Below are 25149 nucleotides of genomic sequence, written 5' to 3'. Positions count from 1 at the left end.
GCCTGTCTTCATACAGGAGGTGCTCCAGTCCCTGATCATCCTCGTGGCCCTCCTCTGGACTTGTTCCAACAGTTCCATGTCCTTTTTATGTTGAGGACACCAGAACTGCACAAGTATTCTAAGTACTCCAATCCCACTATGTTGTTGATGAAGATATTAAAAAGAGTACTTGGTCCCAGTATGGACCCCTGAGGGATGCCACTTGTCACTGGTGTCCATACACATATTGAACCATTATCACTTGCAGTTGACACCCATTATCCTGTGGTAACGTTCAACAAAGCCTGGCGGAAGGAAGACAACTTGTCTCCTGAGGGATTGTCTTCCCTATATAACACATTTTACGCGGAGGTGCCCACTGTAAAGTCACTTCGTGCAAAGGCCTTTGGGTGAATTAAGGCGTTTAGCGTCACCATTTCACTCCTCAGCACAGCAACACACACTTCACCTCACTGCGTGCTACACCCGCACCGCCGCCTCACAGCCTGAGCCCGACCGTGAGCGGTGGTGGCGGGGGCAGTGGGCGGGGCAAGGCGAGGCGGTGACGGAATCGCGTGACGCACGAGCCGGCTGGGCACGCCCAGCGCCGGCCCCGCGGAGCTCCGCCCCCCGGTTGGTGCTCGCTGGCCGGTTGGCAGGCGCGGGGCTGTCAGGAGCTGCTGAGCGTGGATCGCTGCCTCCTTGCTTCCCTCCGGCCGTGAGGAGAGACTGCGGCGGCCATGAAGATCTGGAGCTCGGAGCATGTGTTCGGGTGAGGGGCCGGGCGGGGAGGGCTGAAGGGGGGACCGAGTCCTCTGCGCGCGGCCGGCGGCCGTTGGACGGCGGCACCCCTCCTTCCGCCGGCTGTCCGGCGCCTTGCTGGGCTGGGCCGTGCCGGGCAAGCCGGGCCCTGCCCGGGTGAGGGCGGAAATTGGAAATGCCGCGGGTGCGGCTGGAGGAGGGAGACTGAGGGCGGCAGCTCCTGACCGGTTATACCGGCACGAAGGCTTGACAGGCAACCCGGGTGGGGGAGGCCGGGGGCTGGCCTGTGGTGGCGTTAAACTCCTCCGGTGACGGGGTGGGCTGGCGGTGTGTCAGTGCTTCCCCCGCTGCGGGTCCTTCATCACCTTCAGCTTCCTCCTCCTGCGTGGTCGCGCTTCCGTGCGAGAGTTTGTCCCACCGCTTGCGGCTGGAAATGCCATTCCACCTGGCGGTGGTAGTGATGGGGGTGGTCCCACAGCCGAACTGCTTGGGAAAGACGTGGGTAATTAAGGAAAAACATTTTTCGCACCAAAAAAAACCCATAAATCCTAAACTACTGACGTACTTGACGATGTGTTCCAAGAGGTGTGGACAGAGGGACAGTGTATCTTACCTTAGCTGTCAGATACTCTCAGAGAAATGCCTAGCAGACACGCATTAAGTGATAATTGAGTAAGTTTTCTTACTGTCAGTCTTTTTCCACATCGAAGATATCTTGAACCCGGTCTGGCCATCCAGTTCCACTTTTGTCTAACAAGGGAGCAGTAAGCAAAAGGTTACTGTTACACGTCAACAGGTATGACACAAGATTTACCAGGGTGCTGACCTGAGGATGCAGCAGTTCCAGTGCAGCTTTTGAAAGGCCACCAATAACTCATCTGCTACAGGTCTCTTAAAACTCAAATCCTGAAGAGCATCAGGGGTGATAGTTCTTAAAATATGTGCTGTTTTAAACTTCCTTAATTACATTAGCACAGCTGAATTTTCAAGGCTAGGCTGGATGGGGCTTTGAGCAACCTGGTCTAGTGAGAGGCGTTCCTGCCCATGGCAGAGGTTGGAACTGGATGATCCTTAAGGTTCCTTCTAACCCAAGCTATTCTATGATTCTGTGAATTCAAACTGTAGCTTCTAATATGGAATGGCAAGCAGAGGCTTGTAAAGGCTGCTTGCATGTGGCATAAGTTCTGGGTTAGAGATGAGTATCTGACGGCTGTGAAACAAACCTGATTTTTGTTTGGTGTTTTCTCATCAAGATCTATACTGGAACACCTCTATCTTACAGTGTCATGTGTGCGGGATTAGCTAGTTCAGGCGTTATTATTGTGCCTTATCAGATCTCTGATTCTTTAGATCCCTCAAGGACACTTGGCAGAAATTTGTCATTTTCCATTTGTGAATCTTCTGTTGATTGTGATGTACAGTCACTGAATATAGGGAATATATTGTGATATAGTCACTGAAAATAGGACCAGGGAAAGTCCTACAGCTCTTCCTCTGATGTAGGAACTGTGGGCTCTGTTTTTCCTGCTTCTACCAATAAGGCCAAAAGACCTTTTCTCATTCTTGTTGGAACTTATTTTCCCAAGCTTCTGTTTCTTCTGGCAGTGGTGTACAGTTGATGCCCTTCTGTACCAATCTATTTGAAGACTAAAAGTAGTGTTCTTAAAAATCAAATCTATTTAGGGCCCTAAGTGCAACTCTTACATACAAGTTGGCACCCCTAAGCCTTCTTAACTTAGATACCAATAGTTAAATTTTTAAAAGTACTTCTAAAGGTTATAAACCTTTTGTTCCTGATCTATAAGTTATTCTGAATGTAGAAATCATTGCTTCAGGCAGAATTTATGTACTGGATCAAGGCCATAATTTCTCTGTCCTGTTTCAGAAGGTACATAAAGTCCCACAGCAAGAGCTATGTGGGCAGCCTGGCCTCCAGGAGTGGGGCTACTCTTATTCCAGGAGTCTGAAATTACCAAAACTTGTTTTATAAAAGCAGTTCTGTGCTGAGAGGCAACAAGCTGCTGGAAGTGGTAGTGTAGGTGTACACTTAAGGCAGCGAGCTGATATAGTTTCTGAAAATCTGAGTTTGGGGGGGAGTATTTATTTTGAACTTCTTGATTAATTTTTTTTTTTTAGTTGAATTAAATTTTGCTTTGCTTTTTTGCCACAGGAAGAAACAGAAGCTTATGATTTCTTCTTGAATTTATTTGGAGTAAGCATGGCTATACTTAAGTGTTAGGTCAGGTGGCTTTTCTGGTTAAGCTCTCAAATGCGTTGAGATTGAGCCGTCTCTGTGGACAGCTACCCTGTCATTGTGGGGCTTTTGCACAACTAATTGGAATGTTACTTGTAGTAATTTGTGGCTATTGCTCTTTGCCATCATTTCTGTTAGTCTTGGGTTAGCAATTCCTTTCTTCACTCTGGAGAAAGGAGTATTATTTTTTTTCTGTTTGTGTGTCAATACTTTCTTATTCCTTTCCCAAGCACTGCTGTATTCTGAAGAGACTTCTGGGAGCTAGGGAGTTGTACAACATGTGCCATACTACACAACCTAGATCCCTGGTTATTATTGTCTAAATAATTGCAATTAAATGCAAAATAGTTACAAATCCTGTCTCCTTTTTACAGACACCCCTGGGATACAGTGATCAAAGCTGCTATGAGAAAGTACCCCAACCCAATGAATCCATGTGTGGTAGGAGTGGATGTCCTTGACAGAACCCTTGATAACCAGGGGAGGTTGCATAGCCACCGTCTCCTCAGCACAGAGTGGGGATTGCCAAGTATTGTAAAAGCGGTACGCTTTGACAGTCATAATGGTTTACTAAGACTGTGATGCATTTTTATGTTGTCACCAGAACTGGAGCTGAAGTCAAAGTAAAAGCTTAATTTGTAGGCAATACAATCAACAAATATCATATAAGCTGTAATTAGTGTACCTAGTGGCGAGAATACGTTGTAGGCTTTATATGTCTATCGAGTCTGTATATCTATACTTCCAGACTAGTCTGTGTCATGCTATATGGCTGATGCCATCTGCAAGGATGTAGTCTTGCCAGTGATCCCACTGTTGTGGTATCCATTACTTACTTTTATTTATTTAGGGCCAGTAGAAATTTGACATGTTTGTGTTTCAGAGGCTTTTTTTTGTTTTGCTTTTAGTACTTAACTTTATTTTTTTATTTCTTCCTTTTCAGATTTTAGGAACAAGTAGAACTCTGACTTACATTGAGGAACATTCTGTGGTAGATCCAGTGGAAAAAAAGATGGAGCTTTGCTCAACTAATGTGAGTGGTATCTTAAGAAGTTACTGGTAATTAGTTCTGGAGATTAGATGTTTTGCTCTTAACATTTAGATTAGGAATGTGTTTGCGTCTTTCATCAGGAGGTGGCTATTTCCACATCTTAGTTGGCATATCAGCTGGCTCTTTTTTATTCCTCCTTCTTCTTTCCACAAATAGGAAACTTTAAATACTTTGGGATCAAACATTTGTGATTCTTAATTAAAGGCTATTTCTCAGAATTCCTGTGAAGTAGTTTGACTTTAAATGAATAACTTGTTCTACATTATGCTGCCATTTACAACAAAAGTGGTAATTTGAAATGCCTTTTTTCACAAGATGTAAATGAAGTATAATGCTGTACCCTGGGAACTTGTAACTATCAGATTTAAAGTGGAGTTGTATGTAGAAGAACATTGTCTCTGTACAAGATGCATTGTCTTTTCTGGAGTATTAATTTTCTGTACAGTCCAAATAGTGTTATGGTGGTCTTGGTCTTGAAGAGCCTCTCTGGGTCACATGCCATAAATCAGATAAGACTCAACATTCAGAGAAAACAAATGAAAAGCTGCTTGTGCTTTGTACTGTGAATAGGCAGTTAGATTGATATAATTAGATCTAGAACAGAAGAAGATCCATCACCCTTTATAGGTCTTTTTATTGACTGTGTTCTGGATTTTATATTCAATTCACACTGCTCTGTCTCTGTTATTGAGTGATCTATTGTTGAGTAGTGCTGTTGATAACAGAAAAACGAAAGGCGGGAAGTGAGGATTTAAGCTTTATGTTTTCTTTTTAAGATTACTCTCACAAACTTAGTGTCTGTTGATGAGAGACTGGTTTACACGCCGCATCCTGAAAACCCTGAAAAGTAAGTAAGGATATTTTTGTGCTATTTTGTACATAGGAGACATTTATACTAGTCTAGTTCACTTCAGGTGTTAACTTTTCTTTATGCTCTTACAGAACTGTGCTAACTCAAGAAGCAATTATTACTGTTAAAGGCATTAGTTTGAGCAGTTATCTGGAAAGCTTAATGGCGAACACGATATCTTCCAATGCCAGAAAGGTACATCTTTATTCTGTTTTCTCTCTCTCTCTTCCCACTCCTACCTTCTTTTTTTTGTTAAAATAGTAGTGTCAATCACATGTCCTGAATACTACATTTAATTTTGCTAAACTTTGTGCACAGTTTCAACTCAGCAACTAGAATGTAATTTCCCAAAGTATGAAAAGGTTTCACTACAAAATCTTTTTTTTTTAACTAGAAATGCACAGCAGAGCAAACAAACTTCTGTGTGCATGCTACATAATATACATATAGCATATACATACTGTTAGTTGGTATTATTTTGTTGTGATTTTGGTATTTTTTTCTTCCAAAGCACCTTTTTAAACACTAACTTCCTATTTCCAGGAGTTAGTTCTAGTAGTGAACATAACTTTTCTCGTGAGACCTCACTTGGAGTATTGTGTGCAGTTCTGGTGTCCTCAATGTAAAAAGGACATGGAACTGTTGGAACAAGTCCAGAGGAGAGCACGAGAATGATCAGGGCACTGGAGCACCTCCCGTATGAAGATAGGCTGAGAAAGTTGGGGCAGTTCAGCCTGGAGAAGGCTGCGTGGAGACCTCATAGCAGCCTTCCAGTATCTGAAGAAGGCCTATAGGGATGCTCAGGAAGGTCTCTTCATTAGGGACTGCATGACAAGGGGCAATGGATTCCAACTTAAACAGGGGAAGTTTAGATTGGATATAAGGAAGAAATTCTTTGCTGTAAGGGTGGTGAGGCACTGGAATGAGTTGCCCAAGGAAGCTGTGAATGCTCCATCCCTGGCGGTGTTCAAGGCTGGGTTGGGCAGAGTCTTGGGTAACATGGTTTAGTGTGAGGTGTCCCTGCCCATGGCAGGGGGGTTGGAACTATATGATCTTAAGGTCCTTTCCAACCCTAACTATTCTATGAGTCTATAACTTTCTTTTCAGCCTTTATAATCTGGATTTAACAGCTAATGCTAGCATATTATCTATGCTGCTTTGCCACTTGTTCCAGTTACTGTCCATTATTGAGCTGTCTCCTTGCCTTGCTGAAAGTAATATAGTATAAGCAAAGGCACATTCTTTGAAGAGGTGAAACTATGCTTCCTTTTGTAGGTAATACTACACCAACTCCTCTGTCTTGCACTTGCTTTTTCTACTTGGCTTGCAGCCATGGAGCTGCACTTCAGCAGAGGCAGAACTATGGGACTGCTTATTCTTGGGCATTTTATCCTGTACTGCTTTGGGGAAGGTGGGAAAGAAAGGGAGTTTCTAGAGAAGCAGAGGCATCACTGCTTAACAGCAGGACAAGTGCACATGAAATGTGAGTTAGTGCTGGGGAGGTTCAGCACAGTGGGAATCTGGCCCAGGTAACTCTTACTGTGTCAGGGAGCCTGTGCTTTGGCCAGCCCCTTGTCCTTGTGAGAGATGTTGCTTGACCAAGGCAGTGTAAGTCAACTTGATAGAAGGCACTGACCAACTAAATCATAGAGGAGAGAGATTCCTTTTCCTTCCTTCTGTGTGTTTCTCCAAAAATGAAAGGAAAACAGGTTAAAATAGGGAGATGGGGAAGGAGTAGTTTCTAGACACAAGAAGAGTAACTTTAACTAGCTGAGTGTTCTCTGTGTTTGAAAGTCAGAAATGGAATGTATTTCAGATAAATTACAGTTCTTCTCTGGTCCAGTTTCCATTTAGAAGTCTATGAAGGTCATATATTCTTGAAAAAGAAGTCCAAACCCTGGCTCACAACCTGACTTCAGGCTGACTTGGAGGTAGCAAAGCATTAGCTAATTGGAATGGCCAGATCGACTGGGCACACTTTAAAGTGCTGGCTGAATTCTTCTTGTGGCATCTGTCACATTTGTGTGTCTCTACTGAACTCAGAGAAAGAGTGTGAATATTGCTTGGTACCTGTTCAGGTGTTGCCTGTGTGAGAGCTTGATTTGTTTTAAAGATTGTTCTTCAAGGAACACACTGGCTTACAAGCTTCTTGCAAATCAAAAAAACCCTTGTCCTGTGTGATCCACTAAAAAGTCTCTTTAGAGATTTGAACTTGACAGGAATTTGTACTTGCTCCCACCAGCCCTTTCTTTGCTAGCCAGAAACCTACTCTGCTATTACTAGCTCTTCTTGCATATAGTGCTATGCCTCTGTGCTCTTAGCAGCCCACTTAAACTTCATAAACATTGCTGATAAATGTTTTATTGTTCTGAAGAAATAGGAAGTTAGTGTTGAGATTTTGCTCTAAGATAGAAGTGGCAGATGATGCATTATTATTTTTACTGATGATGGAAAATCATTTGCCATATGTTGTAAATCTTTTTTGTGTTACTCCAGGGGTGGGATGCTATTGAGTGGATAATTCAAAATTCTGAAAGCGCTCTAAGCTAGCAGTGCTCCACATCTCCAGTTTACTAACTAGTGGTAATGCCAGCATTCTTCTTGGTACAGCATTTCAGCTTTCTGGCAATTATGTGCATGGATTGTTGTCATGTGAAGTTCGTAAATTAACCTGCATGTATGTTCTATACATTGCATAAAGGAATGGCAAACATGTTCATTACACTGCAGCTGCAGAGAGTGAGAGTAGGTCAGATCTAGGCTGGATCCTGTGCCACTGGACAGCCAGCTTGCTGCAGGCCTGTCCTGTGCCACACTGAACTGCTTTCCAGTGAAAGTGGAATGATGACTGCAGATATAGACATGTGAATGAGTCCCTCCACCAAGTGTTTGATCTGGTCCTAGTTTCTGTGATTTCAGTATGTCAAACTGGCACCTGAAGAAATGAATAAATTGGTTAGTGACTGGAATTGGCATTATAAAAATAAAACAGAATTGTATTCTTAGGATAGAGAATTAATTTATTGAAACAGATTGCCTAACAGGAGTGATCTTTTGCAGAGTGAAATTGTATTTGCGTTTCTTATGCCTAAGGAATATTGTTGCCCTTCTGTGAACTTCTGTGGAAACCTGTAAGAAGCTTGAAGCTGTCAGAATGCCAGGCTGTTCATGTTTTCCATTGCTCTTGTAGTTACATTCATTTGGGTAGTGATGTGTCCTTCAAGCGATGTGACTATGTAAAAATGTGACTTCAAGGTTGAGAGAACGGAGTGTAGTTGCCTCTGTGATACCTCTGTGCAGACTGTTTTCCTTCCACTAGTTAGTATAGCCTGTCTCTGTCATTCCTGTATTGGCTTATGCTCAAATTAATAAGATTCCTCAAAAAAAGAAAAAAGGAAAAAACCCCATTATGCTGCTTCCCCTAGTTAAGAACATGGGGTTTTCTACACTGCTTACTTTGAGATCAGTGTATGCCCTCAGTGTTTGCTTTTACATTCTCATTCCACTAAGCTTTTATGGCTGTTTATCTGGAAAACATCAACTCCAAAGGCATTTATCAGTCACTTAAGCTCCACCAACAGATTTTCATAGGCAGCCTTTGGTCTGCCAAACACATCATACTGCAAACATATGCAATAAAGACTAATACAATATGCATGCTTTGTTATGAATGCGCTTGCTTCATTGCCTACTACATAATTTGTTGTACAGTATGAAACTTTATAGACCAATCCTCTGTCAGATTTTTTTCTGGTAACTGGTCAGTCCTACAGTACTGGGAGCCTTTGCATCTGGTTGAGATTTGTCACTTAATTGCCTGTGCAGAATATTGCTGAAGTCTTCTTTGCCAATATCACAAGTTTTGCTGCAAGCTATGGTATATCACGTATGCAGGTCTAAAGAGATGTGCAGACCTGGATAGTCTCAAAAACTGAAGTAAATATCTTGATGCTCCACTTGAATGTCATGGATTTTTTAGATTCATTTTATCTTATCAACAAATATCAACTAAACCACTATGGTTTAATTAGTTTTTTTTTACTGAGCATTTTCTACATCAAAGGTGTTTGACTTTCTGAGAGGTTTTCTACATGCAGTTAGACAAATACAACATCTAAGCTGTTGCTAGCTTACTCAGTTCTCTGTGCCTGTCACTGAAGACAGGATGTTTTAACCTGACTTTTAAATATCTAAATGCATCCTTACTGAAAGATGATTCCTGCTCTCTCCCCCCACTTTGTTCCTTACTGAGCACTTCACTCAGCTAATTCATGGCTACTCTTGCCTGGGTGCTCTTATGCATGCTTTGCTGGTGTCTCCAGGTCTTGCACAGGATGCTGGAAGTTACCACCTGCTGAAGCGTGGTCGATCTTGTGCTCAGATGGAAGGATCTCAGAAGTGAAATCATACTCTTCTAATGACTTTTTCTAACAACCCAAGTCTAATGACTTTTTTCTAGCTTAAACTGAACAATTTAAATCACACTTTGTTGAATATTCTTAGTATTTTTAAAAGCATATCTTGAACTAAGTTAACTTAAACATACTAGTTCTTGAGGTAATTCTGGCTAGAGCTGAATGCCCCTTTCTGAGCTCTGGCCGAGAGCTGAACTGGATGTTGTGATATGTGGATGACTTTTCTGAGATCAAGGACTGCCTGCCAGTGCAGACATCATAGCAATTAGTGTTGTTCACCAAGTTGCTGTAATATGAAAAACATACAGAGAAACAGAGTCTTTATTTCTTTTAATCGACTACACTTTGCAGCCTGGAACTGGGCTTTTTATATTATTCCAGAGTAATGTTTCTAGACACAAAAAAATTTCCTCAGAAGTATGTGTGGGTTTTGGTTTGACTTGTTTGTTTGTTTGGGGCTTTCAAAGCTCTTTATGCAGATTCTTGCTTAGTAGTTCATAATGAGCAGTGGTAGGTTCTGGACACTTTATGAGGTTTTTGTTCACTTTATGGCCTCTAACGCATGCAACAGAAATAGTCTATCATAGTTCAGAACAAAACTCTGTATGTGCAGAGGGGTGTTCCTCTCCTTTCCCTCAATCTCTGCAGAGGACCTGAACACTGACACTGGCTATCCTGAAGGCTTAGGACTTTGGGAGCTCAGACCATTTATCTCCAGAACTCCTCTAGACTTGGCCAAAGCCTTGTGGCTCCCAGTTACTGCTCTGCACAGTTTGGACTTCTTACTCTTGGTAGGGTAATAGAGGTGAATGTCTCTTGGCTTCTCTTTGAGAAAGAAGGTCAGGCATTTTCCTGCTCTGATGCCATCTGCTTGTTTTGGCAAAAGCTGTTATTCTGTGATTGTGGAGCTCTGAAATCTTACACTTTTATTTAGTTAAAGTGCTTCTCTTTATATTCTTGCCTTCATCATGTGTCTGGCTGCATGCTCATCTTGTGATCATTGGGGTGCAGCTGCTACAGGGTCTTCTTAAGGTGAAAGGTTTTTTACATGCTTATCTTGCTTCATTCCCCAGCTCTTACTAAAGCATTGGCTGTCAGTGTCTAGCTTTGAAGCACTCCCACTCTGAGAACTGAACAGAGAAAGACCATACCTTGATATGAAACATGCAACTGTAGTCTCCCAGTTAGTCTGTTTCACATGCTGAAAGCTGCTGTGCATGTATGTAGACTTCAGTGTGAGTCCATCTCTGAACTCTTGCTAGGTATCAAATCAGCTACTACTTCAAAGAGCACTTGGAAGGCTCTCTTTCTTTGTCCTGGATCTTCTCAAAACCTGCGCATATAACCTGGTCAATGAATCTGAGAATAGGATCTAGACTTTGCCATAAATTTGCTGATGTTCTCTGGGAGTTGGGAGCAGCAAACAGTAAAAACAGCCTCAATCTTACATAAGGTAACTTAACTGCTGAATTAGGCTTTTCGCTGAGGTGTGCTGCTGGGAGCTCACACCAATATTGCATTTACTCCTTGCTTATGGGTTAAGCAAATGCCTTTGCAGTGAAATTTCCATCAGAAGATGCTAAGAAATGATCAGTATAATCTGGTATTAAACTATGCAGGGCATGAAATTAATTTGAAAACAAATTCCATGTCTGACAGAGGAGAAACTATAGAAACATGAGCAGTGGTGGTGTATCTGTTCTGATCCTAAATTCCAGTATTTTCCTGGCAGGGTCGGGATGCCCTGGAATGGGTGATCAGCAAACTAAACACAGAATTGGAGGAGCTGAAGTCAACACGTGAGGGCATGAAACCAGCCATGGCAGCAGCGTCAACAGAAAAATGAAACCAAAAATTCCAGGGAAGTGACAGAAGAGTCTTATTCTCCAGACTGCTTCATAGATCTCCCTGCTAAGGCTGATCTGCACAAGTTTTATATATTTATAAGAATTTTGGATCAGCGGAAAAGTAACCTCATCTGTCATCTCCACAGCAGCTCCTGTTGCCTACTGAAGATTAAATTGACCTCCTGCAGATGCTCTTTTTATTTAAACCATTTATTTTTAACACTGGAAACAAAACATTTAGCACATTTGAAACTGCCTAAATGTGCCTTTTCTAACAAAGATCAAAAGTATGTTATATTTACATCATCTTGGTTTTTTTGTACTCGAACTTAAAAAGAATGCATGTGCGGTAGTAAGAGTTTTCCACGTGACCATTCATTCTGTGAAGGGTTGATAGGAACCATAGCACTGAATTTTGTCTGCTTTGTAATCTGATAGTGTCTTAAGACACTTAAAGGGAACCACTTGAGTCAGAACATGATAGAATTAGATACCTTATTGAGAGGATCATCCCAAGAAGCTAAAACTTGTGCGGTACTAACTTTTCTTATCTTGTTTGAAAGTGCTGCCTGAACATGACACAGAGATACTTTACCTCTCAGATGTTTGTATCCAAACAAAGATCAAGTTTCTATTGATGTTAATAGCCTAAACCAGTTTTTTGGTGGGGAGAAGGGTATAATTTATTTCCATATTTATTAACTTGCCCTAGTTCTTTCCCTCCCTATGAGGAGTTGTAGTTCCTGGAAGGTGCTGGAAAATACTTCTTATATTTATCTCTAAGAAGGGTACTTGAGGGCTACTTGAACTAATAGACCGTGCTGTTCCACTGATCCTTGCTCTTCACATCCTGTCTTAACTGAGGGAGAGACTGATGCAATAAACAGAAGAGCTGAAATGAGGAATAAGCAGGAAATCTGGGATGGTAAAGTTTCATGAACATGCACTTTTCATGCCCTCAATGGAAAAAACAGGACTACAAGGAAAACAAATGGACTCTCCGTTTTGAGCGCTTTTACTAACTACTGATTACCAGCGTAACTGATCTTTTTCAACGCTTTTCCACATTGGTACAAAATGATTTTAGGATAATTTTAAATGCTTCTCATTATCTGCAAAAGTACTCCAGTAACTGCAGAAATTGCTTCATATAAAGCACGCAGAAATATATAGGTACCAGTCCTAACCTTCTCTGATGTTCATGTTTTCATATTTGGTCCAGAGGTAGTATGTGTGGTTAGGGCATTTTAACCTATTTTTGGTGTTCACACAAAGTGAGCCAAGTGTTGCAAGGATGTTTACCCATTCAAGTGGCGAGTAGGTGTTTAGGAAGCTGTTAAAGAGCATGAGTAACTTCTAAAAAAACCTAGAAGAGCAAAGTGCTGGTCACTGTTTTGATCTGGTAATTTTACAGTGTCTGTAGCTTAAGGGAAGTTTCAGTGTTTGTATTCTGGGTAGTTTAAAAGTGAACATTAATTTGGGTGTAACTGCAGTCTCACTAAATTACATGATCCTAATGAATAAACTTAATTTAAAAGTACATACGTATATATTAGTTCAAAGCAATTAAATTAGTAGCTAACATTTACACTGCTCTTTTTATATGGACCTAAAGTCTTTCTTATTTTGGAACAGAAACTTAGAGCTTAAAGGCTGACAGCAGCTCCTTTCCAGAAGATACACCGGATAGCTTTGGTGCAGGTCAGTTGCTGACTGCTTCCCAGAGGAGCAATGCCACTTCCTGGATAAGGAATGCAGAAGATGTTCTAGCTCCTGGTGGCGTTCAGCTGGGAAGGGAGTGCAGCTATGGCCGAGCTCTACAAATGAAAGGAAAAAATGAGTAAGTGTCTGTGCATGTGGAAACCTGTACTGCAGCATTTCCATACAGGCCTGCTGGAGATGAGGAAAACATAACTGTCAGGGGGTAGAAAAGTCTTTGGACAGGTTCATGTACTGCTTTGCTTTGCAGGAAGGATTGTCTAAAGCTGCTTCTTGCGTCAGGTTTGAAATAGTTACTTATTTTTGTCTTAAACCTGATTTGTGTATAGCACCTACCAGAACTAGCTGGTGTCCCAGGAAAGCCACCACAGGCTCCTATGTTCTCTTCAGGGCCAAACTCCTCTGCTGCACTTTGGGTCAATATTAATTATCCATCAGTTTTCTGGATTACATCCTTTGCACTTTGTTTCCTTCTTCCAGAAACAAATCCTTACCTGTTTGTGTTGCAGCATCTCTAGTCTGTTTCATTCCCCAGTGATTTTGGGCTGCTTCCACCCTGCATTTTGTGCTTCTTGTGAACTCTATGGCTTAGTGCTTGGGTGTCCATTTTGTCTGCAGCTCACTTGCTATGGATCACTACCTTGCCTGCTTGTGCTCAGTCCTTTTCTGCTTTTCTCTAGGCTAAATGGGAGTGGGGAAACTTTGGGTAGGAAAAAGACTGATTTCCTCCAGAAGCCAGTTCCATCACCCAGCTGCCTCTGCATTGCTGGGCAGTGCTGCTGCTCTCACCTTGTCTTTGGGCTAGGTGACACTGCTGCACCTCCCATGGCTGCTCATTTTTCCAGTGTGTACAAAGGACCAGTGCTCACACTTGGGACCAAGCAGGCTCCAGTGTTTAGCAGGTGAATTGCTTTTTAATTTCCTGTTAGCTTTCACGTACACTTTTACTCTCCTGCTTTCTGCACATCCAGTTTGGATATGGGGCACCCACCCTTCTTCCTTGACCACGTGGCTCTTCTGTATGGGATCTGATAGGATCTGTACCTGTATGTTCAGCCCTACTGTGCATAACCCTGTTTCTGAAGCACTCCAGTTCTGTCACTGTTACAGTCTGAGTTGACCCTTGGTGCAAAAAAACCCTACCTTTGTAATTGCTTCTCTTGGTCCATCCCTAGGGAAACTCCCTGGCTTTATTTACTGGAAGTGGCTAAAAAATATTTCTGAAGTCAGTTTTGTGTCATGTGCATTGATGGAGGTGTCTACCAAAGCCAGAAAGCTGCATGTGAGGGGAAGTGCTAGGCTGCCTGTGGGACTGGGGGAAGGACCAAGGAGAAGGAAGCTCAGCACATGTAGCCATGCTCATTAACAGGTGGCAAGTGCCATTCTGAGTAAGAATTTTGCACTTGGCAGGGTGAAAACAGGATTAATGATTTGTGTGTTGGGGAGGGAGGATGTTTGCTGCTGTTCAAGGCACTGAGGTTTGCAGTTCAGTGTTTCTTAGCCATTAGGTTGCAATTCAAGGGAAAGGGAGTGGGGGTTTGGGTGTAATGAGGTTGGTTGGTTTGAAGGAGTTAGTGCCAGCATATTGGGTCTGCAGCTTGGTGAGAAGTGGGGCTGCTCACCCTCCCCAGTAACTGCAGCTGTGTTATACATGCCCGCTGTGGAAGGATGAAGCTGGAGAAAGATGAAGTTGGAAGGATGACTGCTGGGAAACAGTGAGGGAGCATGGCAGCAGTGGTTCCCAGAGCATGGCAAATGGGCCTGTTTGTGATCAGTTGGCCCTGAAGGATCTTAAAGCTGTTGAAGACGCCAGACCTGAGGTAAACTCTGGTTTCTGGTTAATGTCTGGTTTTCATGTTAGTGCAGACAGGCTCATGTTAGCAACAGAAAGCATTAACCTAGACCAGTGTAATCAGATGCTCTTGTGTGTAATGGGTTTTGTGTAGATTATCCATTTTCTTATTTTCCTGTCTTGTCCTTGTGCCAGTGTCAGTCCTCCATGCTTCCCCACCCTGCTTTCTTTCCCTCCCCCCATCAGGTCAGCAGGCATGCTGAGGGAAAAGTTGTATTTGTTAGGAAAAGGGGCAATCCTAGCGAAGTTGCGGTATTCTGTAAAGACGCTTAACACAATGGAAGGCACTGAACTGCAGCACATAAGGTGTACCAGGAGTTGCTGTATCTGGTGATGTAATAAAGGAGTTCTGAGATGACCAGTGGCATTCTGTGATGTGACACTTTTCATTTACATCCTCAGGTGGAGCAGTGGGTAACACCGTTCCTATTCTTGTATCTTCCTAGATTGTAAGCTGTGAAGGGCAGGACTCTGTAAAGTGTCTGTGTACACTATGGTGCTATCTTAAATAAATGACATCCTCCACTCAAAAAAACACTTCTGGGTGTAACTGCTGCGATGTGAAATGGGCTGCTGGTTTTCAGAGAAGGCTCAAGAAAATTTACTGGGGTCAGTATGTGCTGGGTAAGCAGCAGTACCATGTAAGTGGTACCAGGTGCCCAGGAGCTTGCTGCAAGCCACACATCCTGCTGGTCAAAAGCTCTGCAGGCATCCTGTGTGCCTGAACTGAGTCCAGCAGCTGCTTCATTTTGCTGCTAACAGGAAGGAGTCATCTAAACTGATTTGTAAATCAGACCTGATTTCTCTCATAAGCTCTCTTCTTACCACACCCACACCACTTGCCACTGGTCAGAGCCATGCAGGTTATGGGCTGGCCTTTTAATCCAGCTCCAGATCTGGGTCATGCTTTTGCTATGGATTTATTCAGTGAATAAGCATTTTTATGAAGCACAAGTCCTGTCCTCTTAATTTTTCCACAGCTGAGATGACTGAGGCATGATTCTCATTTTACTAGAAGGCACCTGCAAGTAAAACCATCGGTAGGGGTTCCTCATTTGGGTCCCTGCTGGCACAATACTTCCCCTTCTTATTCTTCTATTATTTTGTGTCTAACCTTGTTAAATCCTGCAGCAGCAAAGGTCTGGGGCTCTACCTGACCACACAAATGTGGAATGTGCCCTTACCAGCTGTGCAGTATAAGAAAGGGTGCTCAGTGTCTCCATGGTTGGTTCAAGAAAGTGTGAGCAATGCAATATCCTTTTAAAGAACTTTTTTATTAGTAATGCATAAACAAGAAATGCATTTCAGTACCACATAACATGAAAACAAGCAGAAGACAATTCTGTTGCCTTTCTTTATCAGAGCTGATGCCCCTGGTGTACCTGAAGCTGCACTGACAGGTGCAGTGACAGCACAGAAGCAGAATAAGGTCAAAGGGGAAGGGTTTGTGCTTTGGTCCCTATTAGTGTCCAAAAAGTGCATCTCCTGTTTGGGATTTTCTTTTTTCCCCTTTACTAAAGGAGGGGCCTGGGTAGAGGGAACCAGCTTTAAGAGAAATAATACAGTTCAAATGCCCTCCTCGTTGTTTTGCTTTCTGATTCACAGGGAGTGTAACCACCACCTCCCTCCACAGCTGGATGCCTATTTTAAATGCCTAGACCAAAGCTGGGCCTTGGCCTCTACCTGTCCTGTAAGAGGGGCCATGAGCATGCAGCCTCTCTGTTGGTGCTTGTTTCCTCCCAGCTTTGGAAGCCAATCCCTTGCAGAAGTTGCACCAGTTCATGCCTATGTCCTTCAATTCAGCAGCCCCCTAAAATCCAATCTGACAAGCCAATACTTCACTGTTTGGCATACAGCCTCTCCTTGCATCACTGGGTCTTTTCCACCTATGAACAAGCCTCACACCTAAAAAGACTATCTATCTATCTGCTTTAAAATGTGTTTTTTCTTCTATCAGCCTGAAAAGGTCTGTTCCAAATGGCTTTCTCTAGACTTGTTCTGCTTTGCAGACTGCAGCATCTTGTGTTGTCTTTTCAGGCCGCAGAGCCCTGGCTGCCTGCATCAGCTCAGCTCAGCCTGGCACTGCTAATGCAGAGCAACCTCACCAAGAACAAACTGAAGTCACTGACTTGCAGTCCAGTACAAACACACAAAACCACCACCACATGCAATTTGCTGTGTCTGTTTTGTAACTATTCAGCTCCATCTCCTGATGATGCCCTGTGACATGGGTTGAGTGCAGACTACTGTAGTAAAATTCATCTCTCTCTTCAGCAGCAGCTCTCAAAACACTTTAAAGAGTTGTACCCACATTGTAAACCACATTGTCACCAATTTCTGAAGATGGGGACCTGGGGCACAGAAAATCTTACCACTTGTGCCAGCTCTGGGCTGCTGGAGCTCGTGGTGCCACTTGACGCCCACCCTTTGCACACACAGGAGCTGGCACCAGCTCTCCCAGCAGGAGTGCACTGCGGTGCTGGGCTCCGTGGAGCTGCCATGAGGACAGTGCTCATGAACTTACACGTGTGTGTCAGGAAATGGGTTGTATTTTGTTCCAAGGCCAGGCTGGACAGAGGCTTGGGCAACATGGTCTAAGGGGAGGCGTTCCTGCCCGTGGCAGGGGGGTCGGAACTGGATGATCTTAAAGTTTTTTCCAACCCTAACTATTCTATGACCCTATGATATCAGCCTGGGCTAACGCCCCTCTCTGGTGCTCTCTTACCAGGAACTTCTGGTGAAGAGCAGGTACCCCACAAAACCTGAAACAGAGGAGTAAAAATCAGACAGAAACAACCAAACAGATCTTTATAGCTGGAGTCGATAAACATTCTCAGATTGGCCTTAAGATACATACACACAAAAGAAGAAATGAACCAGAGCAGCTCCAGGTTGTCAACATGGGAACACTGTAAGATTCTACAGTAACATTAACATAATCCATATGCCGTAGCACCAGAGTGCGTGGTTGCAGCACCGTTCCCCCATGCCTGTGTGCTGTCATTGCATCACCGGTGAGACTGAGCTCGTAAGAAAGACATTCCTAAAAGATGTACAGAGCTGCTGGGTGAGGCAAAGTGTGAAGGTAGCCAGCGGGAGCCTAAAGGTGGAACTTTTACATTAGTTCTAACCTACAGAGCATGCAGCCAGTAGCTAACTGTGGAAGCTGATGCTGAACTTGCCTGGGGAAAAAGGAGAGCTTGAAAGAGAACAACGGAATAGTTGTGCTAAAAATGTTCTCTCCGCTGCTGGTTTAAGAACTCAAAACAATCAATCAAAAACTTCTCCAAAAGACTGCAGCATTTGTCTCCCAGAGATGAGGGATGGAGAACTCCCGAAGCCTGTGCTGCATGCAGGATGAGCCTCAGCTACACACCGTCAGTGCTGGAAGCAGCAACACGCTGGTAACGGAGGGAGGAGGCTGGGAGCGATGCGTGGGTGCTAATGGCATCACTGGAGTTACACAAGCAGTTTTATTGCTATTCTAAGAGTGCTTTGACGTTTCCCTCCCTCCATGCAGCCCAGGCAGTGCTGTTATTCGATCATTCTCATTAACAATTCTTTGCCAAAAGCGCCATCCAGCTGATCTTACAGAACTATAAAAGCACGAAAAAGGAGAGGCAGAACCTTTAAATCAGCTTCCACATCAGTAATTAACACAGACAAGGGCTATAATGGAAAGGCTTTTTATTTTTGCCAGGTAACACCCCTCCTGTATGAAGGAAGCAATGGGGAAAGGGATATAAAACCAAGAAACCTGCCCAGCATTACTGTCACCGTGAACGTTTGGAAGCTGGGTGTGAGAGCTGCAGCACAGCCCTGCTCACTTCCTCCATCACCAGCGAGCAGCAGAGCTGGTTCTGAATTCTCCACCACCAGGTTCACATACAGAACAAGACGACCCGTGCTGCCAGTGGCATTTTTAACTCCTTGGGCCTCCTACGGGATATTCAAACAGACCCTGGGTGTATTGATAAAGCTAAAACAAAATACAAGATTTTAAAATTCATGGCAGGGAGCTTTCTGTGCTGGTCCTGCATTCTTGTCAGCAGTAATTCCAGCTAAAATGCCTATGGAGTGCAAACTGTATTAGGGGGCTGAATGCTTTAACAAAGGTAACAGCCAACACACATAAATAAGACTCATTTCCTTTTTAAACCATCATGGGAAAGTCAATTCCCACTGTGTGATTGATGGAGACTTCCTAAGTATTAAATATATTACACATATTTACAAGCTTCTGATATCATCCTCTGACGCTGATGTGAAGCTCGGAGCGTAACTAGGACGTGCCGGGAAGCACTGCAGGGTGTGCAGGCGAATGGCTGCAGTGGATTTGGGATGCGAGCGCAAGCAGCAAGATGGAAAGCTAAAAATAGCCAGTTCTGCAGCGAGCCTGGCAGCCAGCAGAGCCCAGCTCCTTCAGCTGCACCCAACCAACCAGCCTGCTGCTTGCTGTTCTGCGGGATGAAATGCCAGGATAATGTGGAGCAACTGTGCTGGGGAGGAAGGGATGGGAGGGAAGGGGAGAGGCAGCCCTCCGTACCATGGTTCTGGGAGCCTGCCATGGCATGTGCCAGCAGCCCAAAGGGTTTTTCCTAGGGAAAAAGGAAGGTTATCCAGGCCCTGCCCCGCAGCAGCTCTGTGTGGGGAACACGGAGCAGTTCGTACAACAGTGTTGTTGTCCAGTGTTTGCTCCCTGCCCAGCACAGCAGAGCCCAGGCTGAGCCAAGGCAGGCAGAGGCTGGATCCCCAGGCTCCGCTGCTTCCCCAGAGCTGCCCCGCACACTGCCAGGGTGGATGGTGGCACAGGGATGCTGCGAGGGACTCTTTGCACACTCAGGATTTACTCAGTCCTTGGTCCTGCCTGCTCTGCAACGGCCTAAATCTCCCTCAAAGGAGAATAAACATGCTGGATACCCTGCACCTGAGAGGCTTGAGGATGCCACTATACAGGACTACAAGCAGAGGACTGAGGAACAGAAACACGTGGCTGGGGCATTTCCGGAGTAGAACGACCAGAACAACAACGGGAGATGCAAAATGAGATTTCCTGCATTTCCTTCAGTCTGGTTTTCCTGATGCACTGTGCAGCAAACACACGGCCAGGTTTTGGCACAGAAACAAGAAAAAGTGCTGATGTGACTGAGATCAGGCGACCTCTCCAGCAGCTGCAGAGCTTTCAAATCAGGCTGAGCTGCTCACCTCCTGCAATCCTACATCCTCAGCTCATGCCAGTACTCCAGGTGCTTCAGCATGCAAGACACTTTTCCAGAGGTACCCCGAGGAGGGGGCCCTGACACCTCACCTTACATGGGACAGCTATGGAGGAGAGTCAGCCTTGAGCTCTGCTTTTCCTGCTTGCAATGGTTCAGAACCAAATAAACCCATTACTTCAATAAGCCCTGCATAGGCAAAAATTCTCATGTTCCAAGGAGGTGTTTAAAGAAAATTAAAGACAGACGAGTCCCTGGGAAGGTTTAAGGTGACTTTTGCATGTGCTTTTCAAATCAGCTTAGAAGATATGAGGGGCTGCTCCAAAGGCTGCAATGTAACATGCAAATAGACTCTGAAGGAGAAGCCTTGGTGCCCTGGGCAGCAGGAGGTGGCCAGCAGTGGGACTGGAGCCCTGGATTGTACACTGAGTAGAATCAAGCAGCCCTGGTGCCCCACGGCCCCGCACTGTTCCTCACCAGGGGGGGATTTGGAGAGGAGAATCTGTTTCGACTACTACAGCTTTAAAACCGTGTTATGGGGAATCCAGTCCCAGCTACTTTGGAGCAGTTCTGAGGTATCTCTCATTAATCTGAAGTATAGAAATGTTAATAAATAGATCTGAAACTTTTCTGCTATGTCATTCTATCATACACTGCTATATAGATATTAAATATGCCTCAGGGTATTAAAAAATTATGAAAAAGTTACAGTAGTTGATTTTCAAGTATGAGTAACTTGGCTACGTCAGCTTGCTCTGAAATCCCAAACAGATCCGGCCCCGAATTAGTGACTAAACTCTGGCTATGCCTGGAGTTAGAAACAAAAGTATTCCGAGTATAAAACAAAGTGCAAAAAAGCGTGAGATGTCAGTTAACGTTGAAACATTGCTGGAGCCTCTGAACAAGCAGCCTAGCCCTCTTGTGAGTGAGTGAGTTAAAAAGGGAAAAGGAATGAAAAAGGATTAAAGAAAAGATTGCTCCCAATCTGAGACAGCACAGTCCCAAATTTCAGCAGAACACGAGTTTTTACAGCCAAGTTATAAACCCCAGGAAAAATGGGGTTCTCAGAGAATATGCTGTCAGCCATAACTATATAAGTATTTGTGTGCTCCATTATAATACAAATGTACACCTTACCCACAGTTTTCTCTGAGTAACCAACTTTACAGGTAGTCAATTACAACTAGAAGCCTCCCTTATTTCCCATCCTCCCCATAAACTGTACAACTCTGTCTACTACTAAAATTCACTGCTACTGGTAGTCAGCATCATACATTCAAGATAGAAAGTAAACTACTAAAACCTGCTCAGGAGACACTTAGAAATACACTAAGGCTTAAAAAGTACAGCAGCTCAGGGGAATGGCAACCACACTGGGGAAGAGCTTTGTCATGTATCTTGCTCCAGGACACAGCCACTGTGGAGTGCTGTGCTGAACCCTGATCTCAGAGCAACCAAAACAGTGCAAAGAAAGAGGGGTCTGACCACAGTCACTCACGCTCCGTGTCTGGTGTGCGATACGACCCTTTGTTGTTTCAACTAGGACATGAGCATTACTAGGGCGGTAATGCCAATATGACATACTGTTTGCCACTGTGCTAACACTGACGCTTTGTTAGATTTGGTTCTCCATGAAAGGTACGTTTGCAGCTCATCTCCTGGAAAATGATTCAAAGTATGGTTCAAAAAAGACTGAAAGCAAGAAAAGGCTTTCTAGTTTCAACACACAGATACAAAAGAGGCAACAATTTCAATCTACTGTTTTTCTTTCAGTGCGAGCAGCTGACCCATTGTGTACCCTCCCACACAGATCTAAACAACGCATTCTGTGTCTCTGGGAACCACTGCAGTAGGAAATCCTGTGATCTAATGCAAATTCAAGCCAGTCACGTGAAACGAAGCAATGGAATGATAATCCGGTTTCAGCGACCTTGCTCATGGATGATGACCTCATGAAGACAAAAGCAAAGCAAAAGGCACGAGGCTCAGATCTCATTGATAGTCCTTTCAGAGGGGCAGTATTCGGAGGTTCCTGGTGACGCCATGTAGAAGGATTGTGTTTTCCCTTTTAACCTGGCTCGCTTGTTGGCCAGGGATAGGCTGCGCCGGCTTGAATTGATGATTTCTGAAATAAACTTCTTGCAGTCCACACACACCTCCATCGTGCTCCAGTCCTCCATTAACTCTTTGGGAAACTCTTCATGTGACCTGTCCACAGATTTGGACCTTGAGGTCAACCTGAAAGGCAAAAGAGCAGGACCTGTCACATTATTTAGTAGTGTGGCAGGGGGGCCCAAGGGACACCTTTAGGAAACAGCACATCAGAATGGTCCTGATTTAAATCTTCCTTTCTTCTGTCCCGAAAATGACACCAGGAGATCAACCAACCACCAGCTTCTGCCTGCTTTGGCAAGATTGCAGGGTCACTATCTGAGGCCATGTGTAACATTTACCTAGGCAAAGCCAACCTCACTAATAACTATAACTAGAGGATATGTTTGGCTAACTTGACATAGCATCACACACTAGTGATTTATGCAGAGGGTTTATACAGAAGATGCCTTCAAAAAAGAGCATTTATGGGATTAGCTTTGGCAACCATCTGTGTAGAAGATATAAACCCAGTAGGTAACTTCACCATATCCAAGTGAAAAAATAATAACCCAGAGAAAATTAGAATTAAACAACATCAGGAAACAGAAGATAAATCTGTGCAAGGCATCACTGAATTCCCACTCAGTGAGTGATTCTTGCCTGTGAGATTCATCTCAGGAGAGTCTATTCACACCAGGAAAAGACATGTTAAGGATATTTTTAGAGATGCCTCAGAAATACAGTTGTCCCAGACCCATATTATTTTTCAGCTGTAATGTGAAAAAGGTTTAAGACATGCTGTTCTGTTTTTCTCTAAATCAAAGCAATGAGTGGAAGAGACATGGATTTTCAGGCTTCAGAGAAGTTACTACAAGCATTAGAAACATTGATGACTACAAACCAGGTAGACAGAATCTTCTTAATGCTTGATAACCCAACATGAAACACTTTGGAAGCATTTGCGATAGACACACGCGAGCTGGGGTTGTTTCTCACCTGGACATGCTCCGCAGCGAATGGTGATGACTGGTAGAGGGTTTCTCTGGCCTCATAAAGCTCTCTCCTCTTTGTAAGGTTGAAGGTCCCAGTGAGAAGATGGGGAGAGTAGAATATGGCTTGGATGGCAACCGCATCTTTGAGAAAGGCAAAAGGGACATGCAGCATCATTACAAAGATTACAGCCTTTTAGAACGGATCTAGGCATAATTTTACTTACTTACTTTTTTGCAACACTGTGAGCACACAGGCCTGTGTAAGAAAGCAAAAGCATGAGTCATTTCATTGGGAAAAATTACATTTAAATCAAGAATAAGGGATAAAAGTTTTCAGGAATTATAATCCTCGATTTTATTTTTAAAGTTTCTCCAATGTGATAACTTCAATCAGAACATGAAGCCAAAAGCAAGGAGAAATGCTAAACAAGAACTAGAGCTGAATTTAAAATTAAACCAAAGAAAAGCAAAAGCAAAAGCTGTTTGTCCTCTAAAGAAACCCCCTTTGGTGAGACAGTAAGTCAGTGAGTCTGTAGGTCTCCTCACTTACTGCCTCACTGTTCGTATTTTTCATTTTGCTTGTATACAACTCCTTTTCCCTTTCCCCCCACCAATACTCCAAATACAGTCCAAAAGGGAAATGGCCTTGGAATGTTTTCCCCTACAACAGCGATTACAGAACTGTTGGTTTGGGAGACTGAGTAAATTCTATCTCACTCTCCTATGAGCACAGAAGAACAAATGAATGTTTCTCTCCCTTTTAGCCAAGAGTTTCAGCCTAAGGAATAAATCTGTCACTGAGGAAGGAACTAGTTTTGTATATGTTTTTTTTAACATCGACCGTTACAGAAATAAAACCAACCAACAGTATGCAGCAGAAACATTTGAGGGTTTGTAACATACAAATCAGTGTTTTTCCCTCTGAAATGGTACTCATGTATTAACAGATATGAAATATTTACCTCTTGCAGAATTGACAAGTGTAAGACCACGTAAAGAAAGAAAACCTTCTTGTTCGACAGCAAAAGCAGAGCTGAAAGAAGAACAGAGGAGTCCACAATATTAGGCAAAGTCCCGCATAGCAATGACTGCATCTATCAGTTGCTCTCAACAGGCCCACAGTTGCAGTACTAAACCCAGTTCTGCGTCCATACGTCTAAGATGATACTGAAAAGAATGGTTCAGAATTGCATCCTCATATATTTAGAAATACTCCTTTTTTATTTTACCTAAATTAAATACTTGCCAGTTAATTATTACCTTATTTTTACTTTTCTCTCACTGTTTTTTTATCATTATTACACAAAAAAGCAACAGGAAAGTCAGAGTAACAGCAGAAAGGAAGGGCTACTGCTACAACTGGACAACACAAGAACAATTGGGCATAAATTCAGCCTAACCCTCTTCACCATCTGGGTCAGGTTCTGGGGCACAAAATTTTTGCCTGTGCTAACATTTGATGATTTTCTTCCTATCCTACATTCTTTAAAACTAGAGGAGATGCAGGAACAAGCTGTTACAGCAATGTTAATTTGAGCAAAGACTCCTTTGTAGTGGGATACTAAATCCCATACATCCTGTTCAGAGGAGATAGGGATCAAGCTTAAGAACATTTCTAGGAAGGAAAGGCATTGAACAATGAAAAATTTTGCAGTCAAACAGAAGTTGGTAGACTGAGATCCAGAGACTCAGGTGAGGCTAGTCAAATTTTGTTAGAAATAAAAGTGAACAGTTTAAGGAATCAACTTATTTTGAGGTTTGATGAAAGCTAATTACTAAGGTTTATACATCATGACAGCAGGCATGATCAATCTAATGAATGACATTTTAAGATACTTGCTCCTCTGTTTTAAAGATATTACAACTTAAAATTAAACCTGCATGCTAGACAGAGGTAGGCCTGTAGGTAAAATACACTGTGAAGTCAAGGTACACTTGCTGGAGGTGTTCAAGAAGCACAAATCAAAAGTAGGAGAAAGGGACACTGCTTCTACTGGTAAATACCAATTCCCAATCTGCAGTTTACAGAAATAAAAGCGCTATTTAATGGGTTTTCTAATACCAAACTTCCTTCCAGGGTCATACATTGTCTGACCTCTCTAAAGCCTTTCATTCCTT

At 43.3% G+C, this 25149-nt stretch overlaps 2 protein-coding genes across 14 annotated transcripts in view; one reads left to right on the top strand and one right to left on the bottom strand.

Annotated features, from left to right (window-relative positions):
- Positions 1-595: 595 nt before the first annotated feature.
- On the top strand, positions 596-24270 carry PRELID3A (PRELI domain containing 3A). 8 transcript variants are annotated; one of them, XR_009726136.1, is made up of 8 exons: positions 596-751; positions 3370-3538; positions 3939-4028; positions 4823-4893; positions 4989-5091; positions 11044-11445; positions 12794-12998; positions 24003-24270. XR_009726136.1 is itself a non-coding variant. In XM_061357452.1 (7 exons), exons 1-6 carry the CDS (start codon positions 720-722, stop codon positions 7444-7446), a joined length of 519 nt encoding a protein of 172 aa, XP_061213436.1. In that variant the 5' UTR covers positions 596-719; the 3' UTR covers positions 7447-7479; positions 11044-11181. The 8 variants fall into 8 exon arrangements, 3 of the variants coding, with proteins under 3 accessions (XP_061213436.1, XP_061213437.1, XP_061213434.1); XR_009726135.1 differs by lacking the exon at positions 24003-24270 and adding an exon at positions 21719-21788; XR_009726134.1 differs by lacking the exon at positions 24003-24270 and having other exon boundaries at positions 12794-15266.
- SPIRE1 (spire type actin nucleation factor 1) overlaps positions 17519-25149 on the bottom strand; it is a 136078-nt gene continuing 128447 nt past the window's right edge. For all 6 annotated transcript variants that reach the window (XM_061357426.1, XM_061357425.1, XM_061357429.1 and 3 more), the window contains 4 exons: positions 23994-24064; positions 23260-23287; positions 23036-23172; positions 17519-22183 (listed from right to left, as the gene is read on the bottom strand). In XM_061357426.1, coding sequence (XP_061213410.1) covers positions 21931-22183; positions 23036-23172; positions 23260-23287; positions 23994-24064 — 489 coding nt within the window. In that variant the 3' untranslated portion in view covers positions 17519-21930. The remainder of the gene's footprint in view (positions 22184-23035; positions 23173-23259; positions 23288-23993; positions 24065-25149) is intronic.

Source organism: Neopsephotus bourkii, unplaced genomic scaffold (genome assembly GCF_033783945.1).
Source record: "Neopsephotus bourkii isolate Nb327-2 ecotype Australia unplaced genomic scaffold, CSIRO-AGI_Nbou_v1 NB_894, whole genome shotgun sequence".
NCBI lineage: Eukaryota > Metazoa > Chordata > Aves > Psittaciformes > Psittacidae > Neopsephotus > Neopsephotus bourkii.
This window is presented reverse-complemented; position numbering and strand designations above follow the sequence as displayed.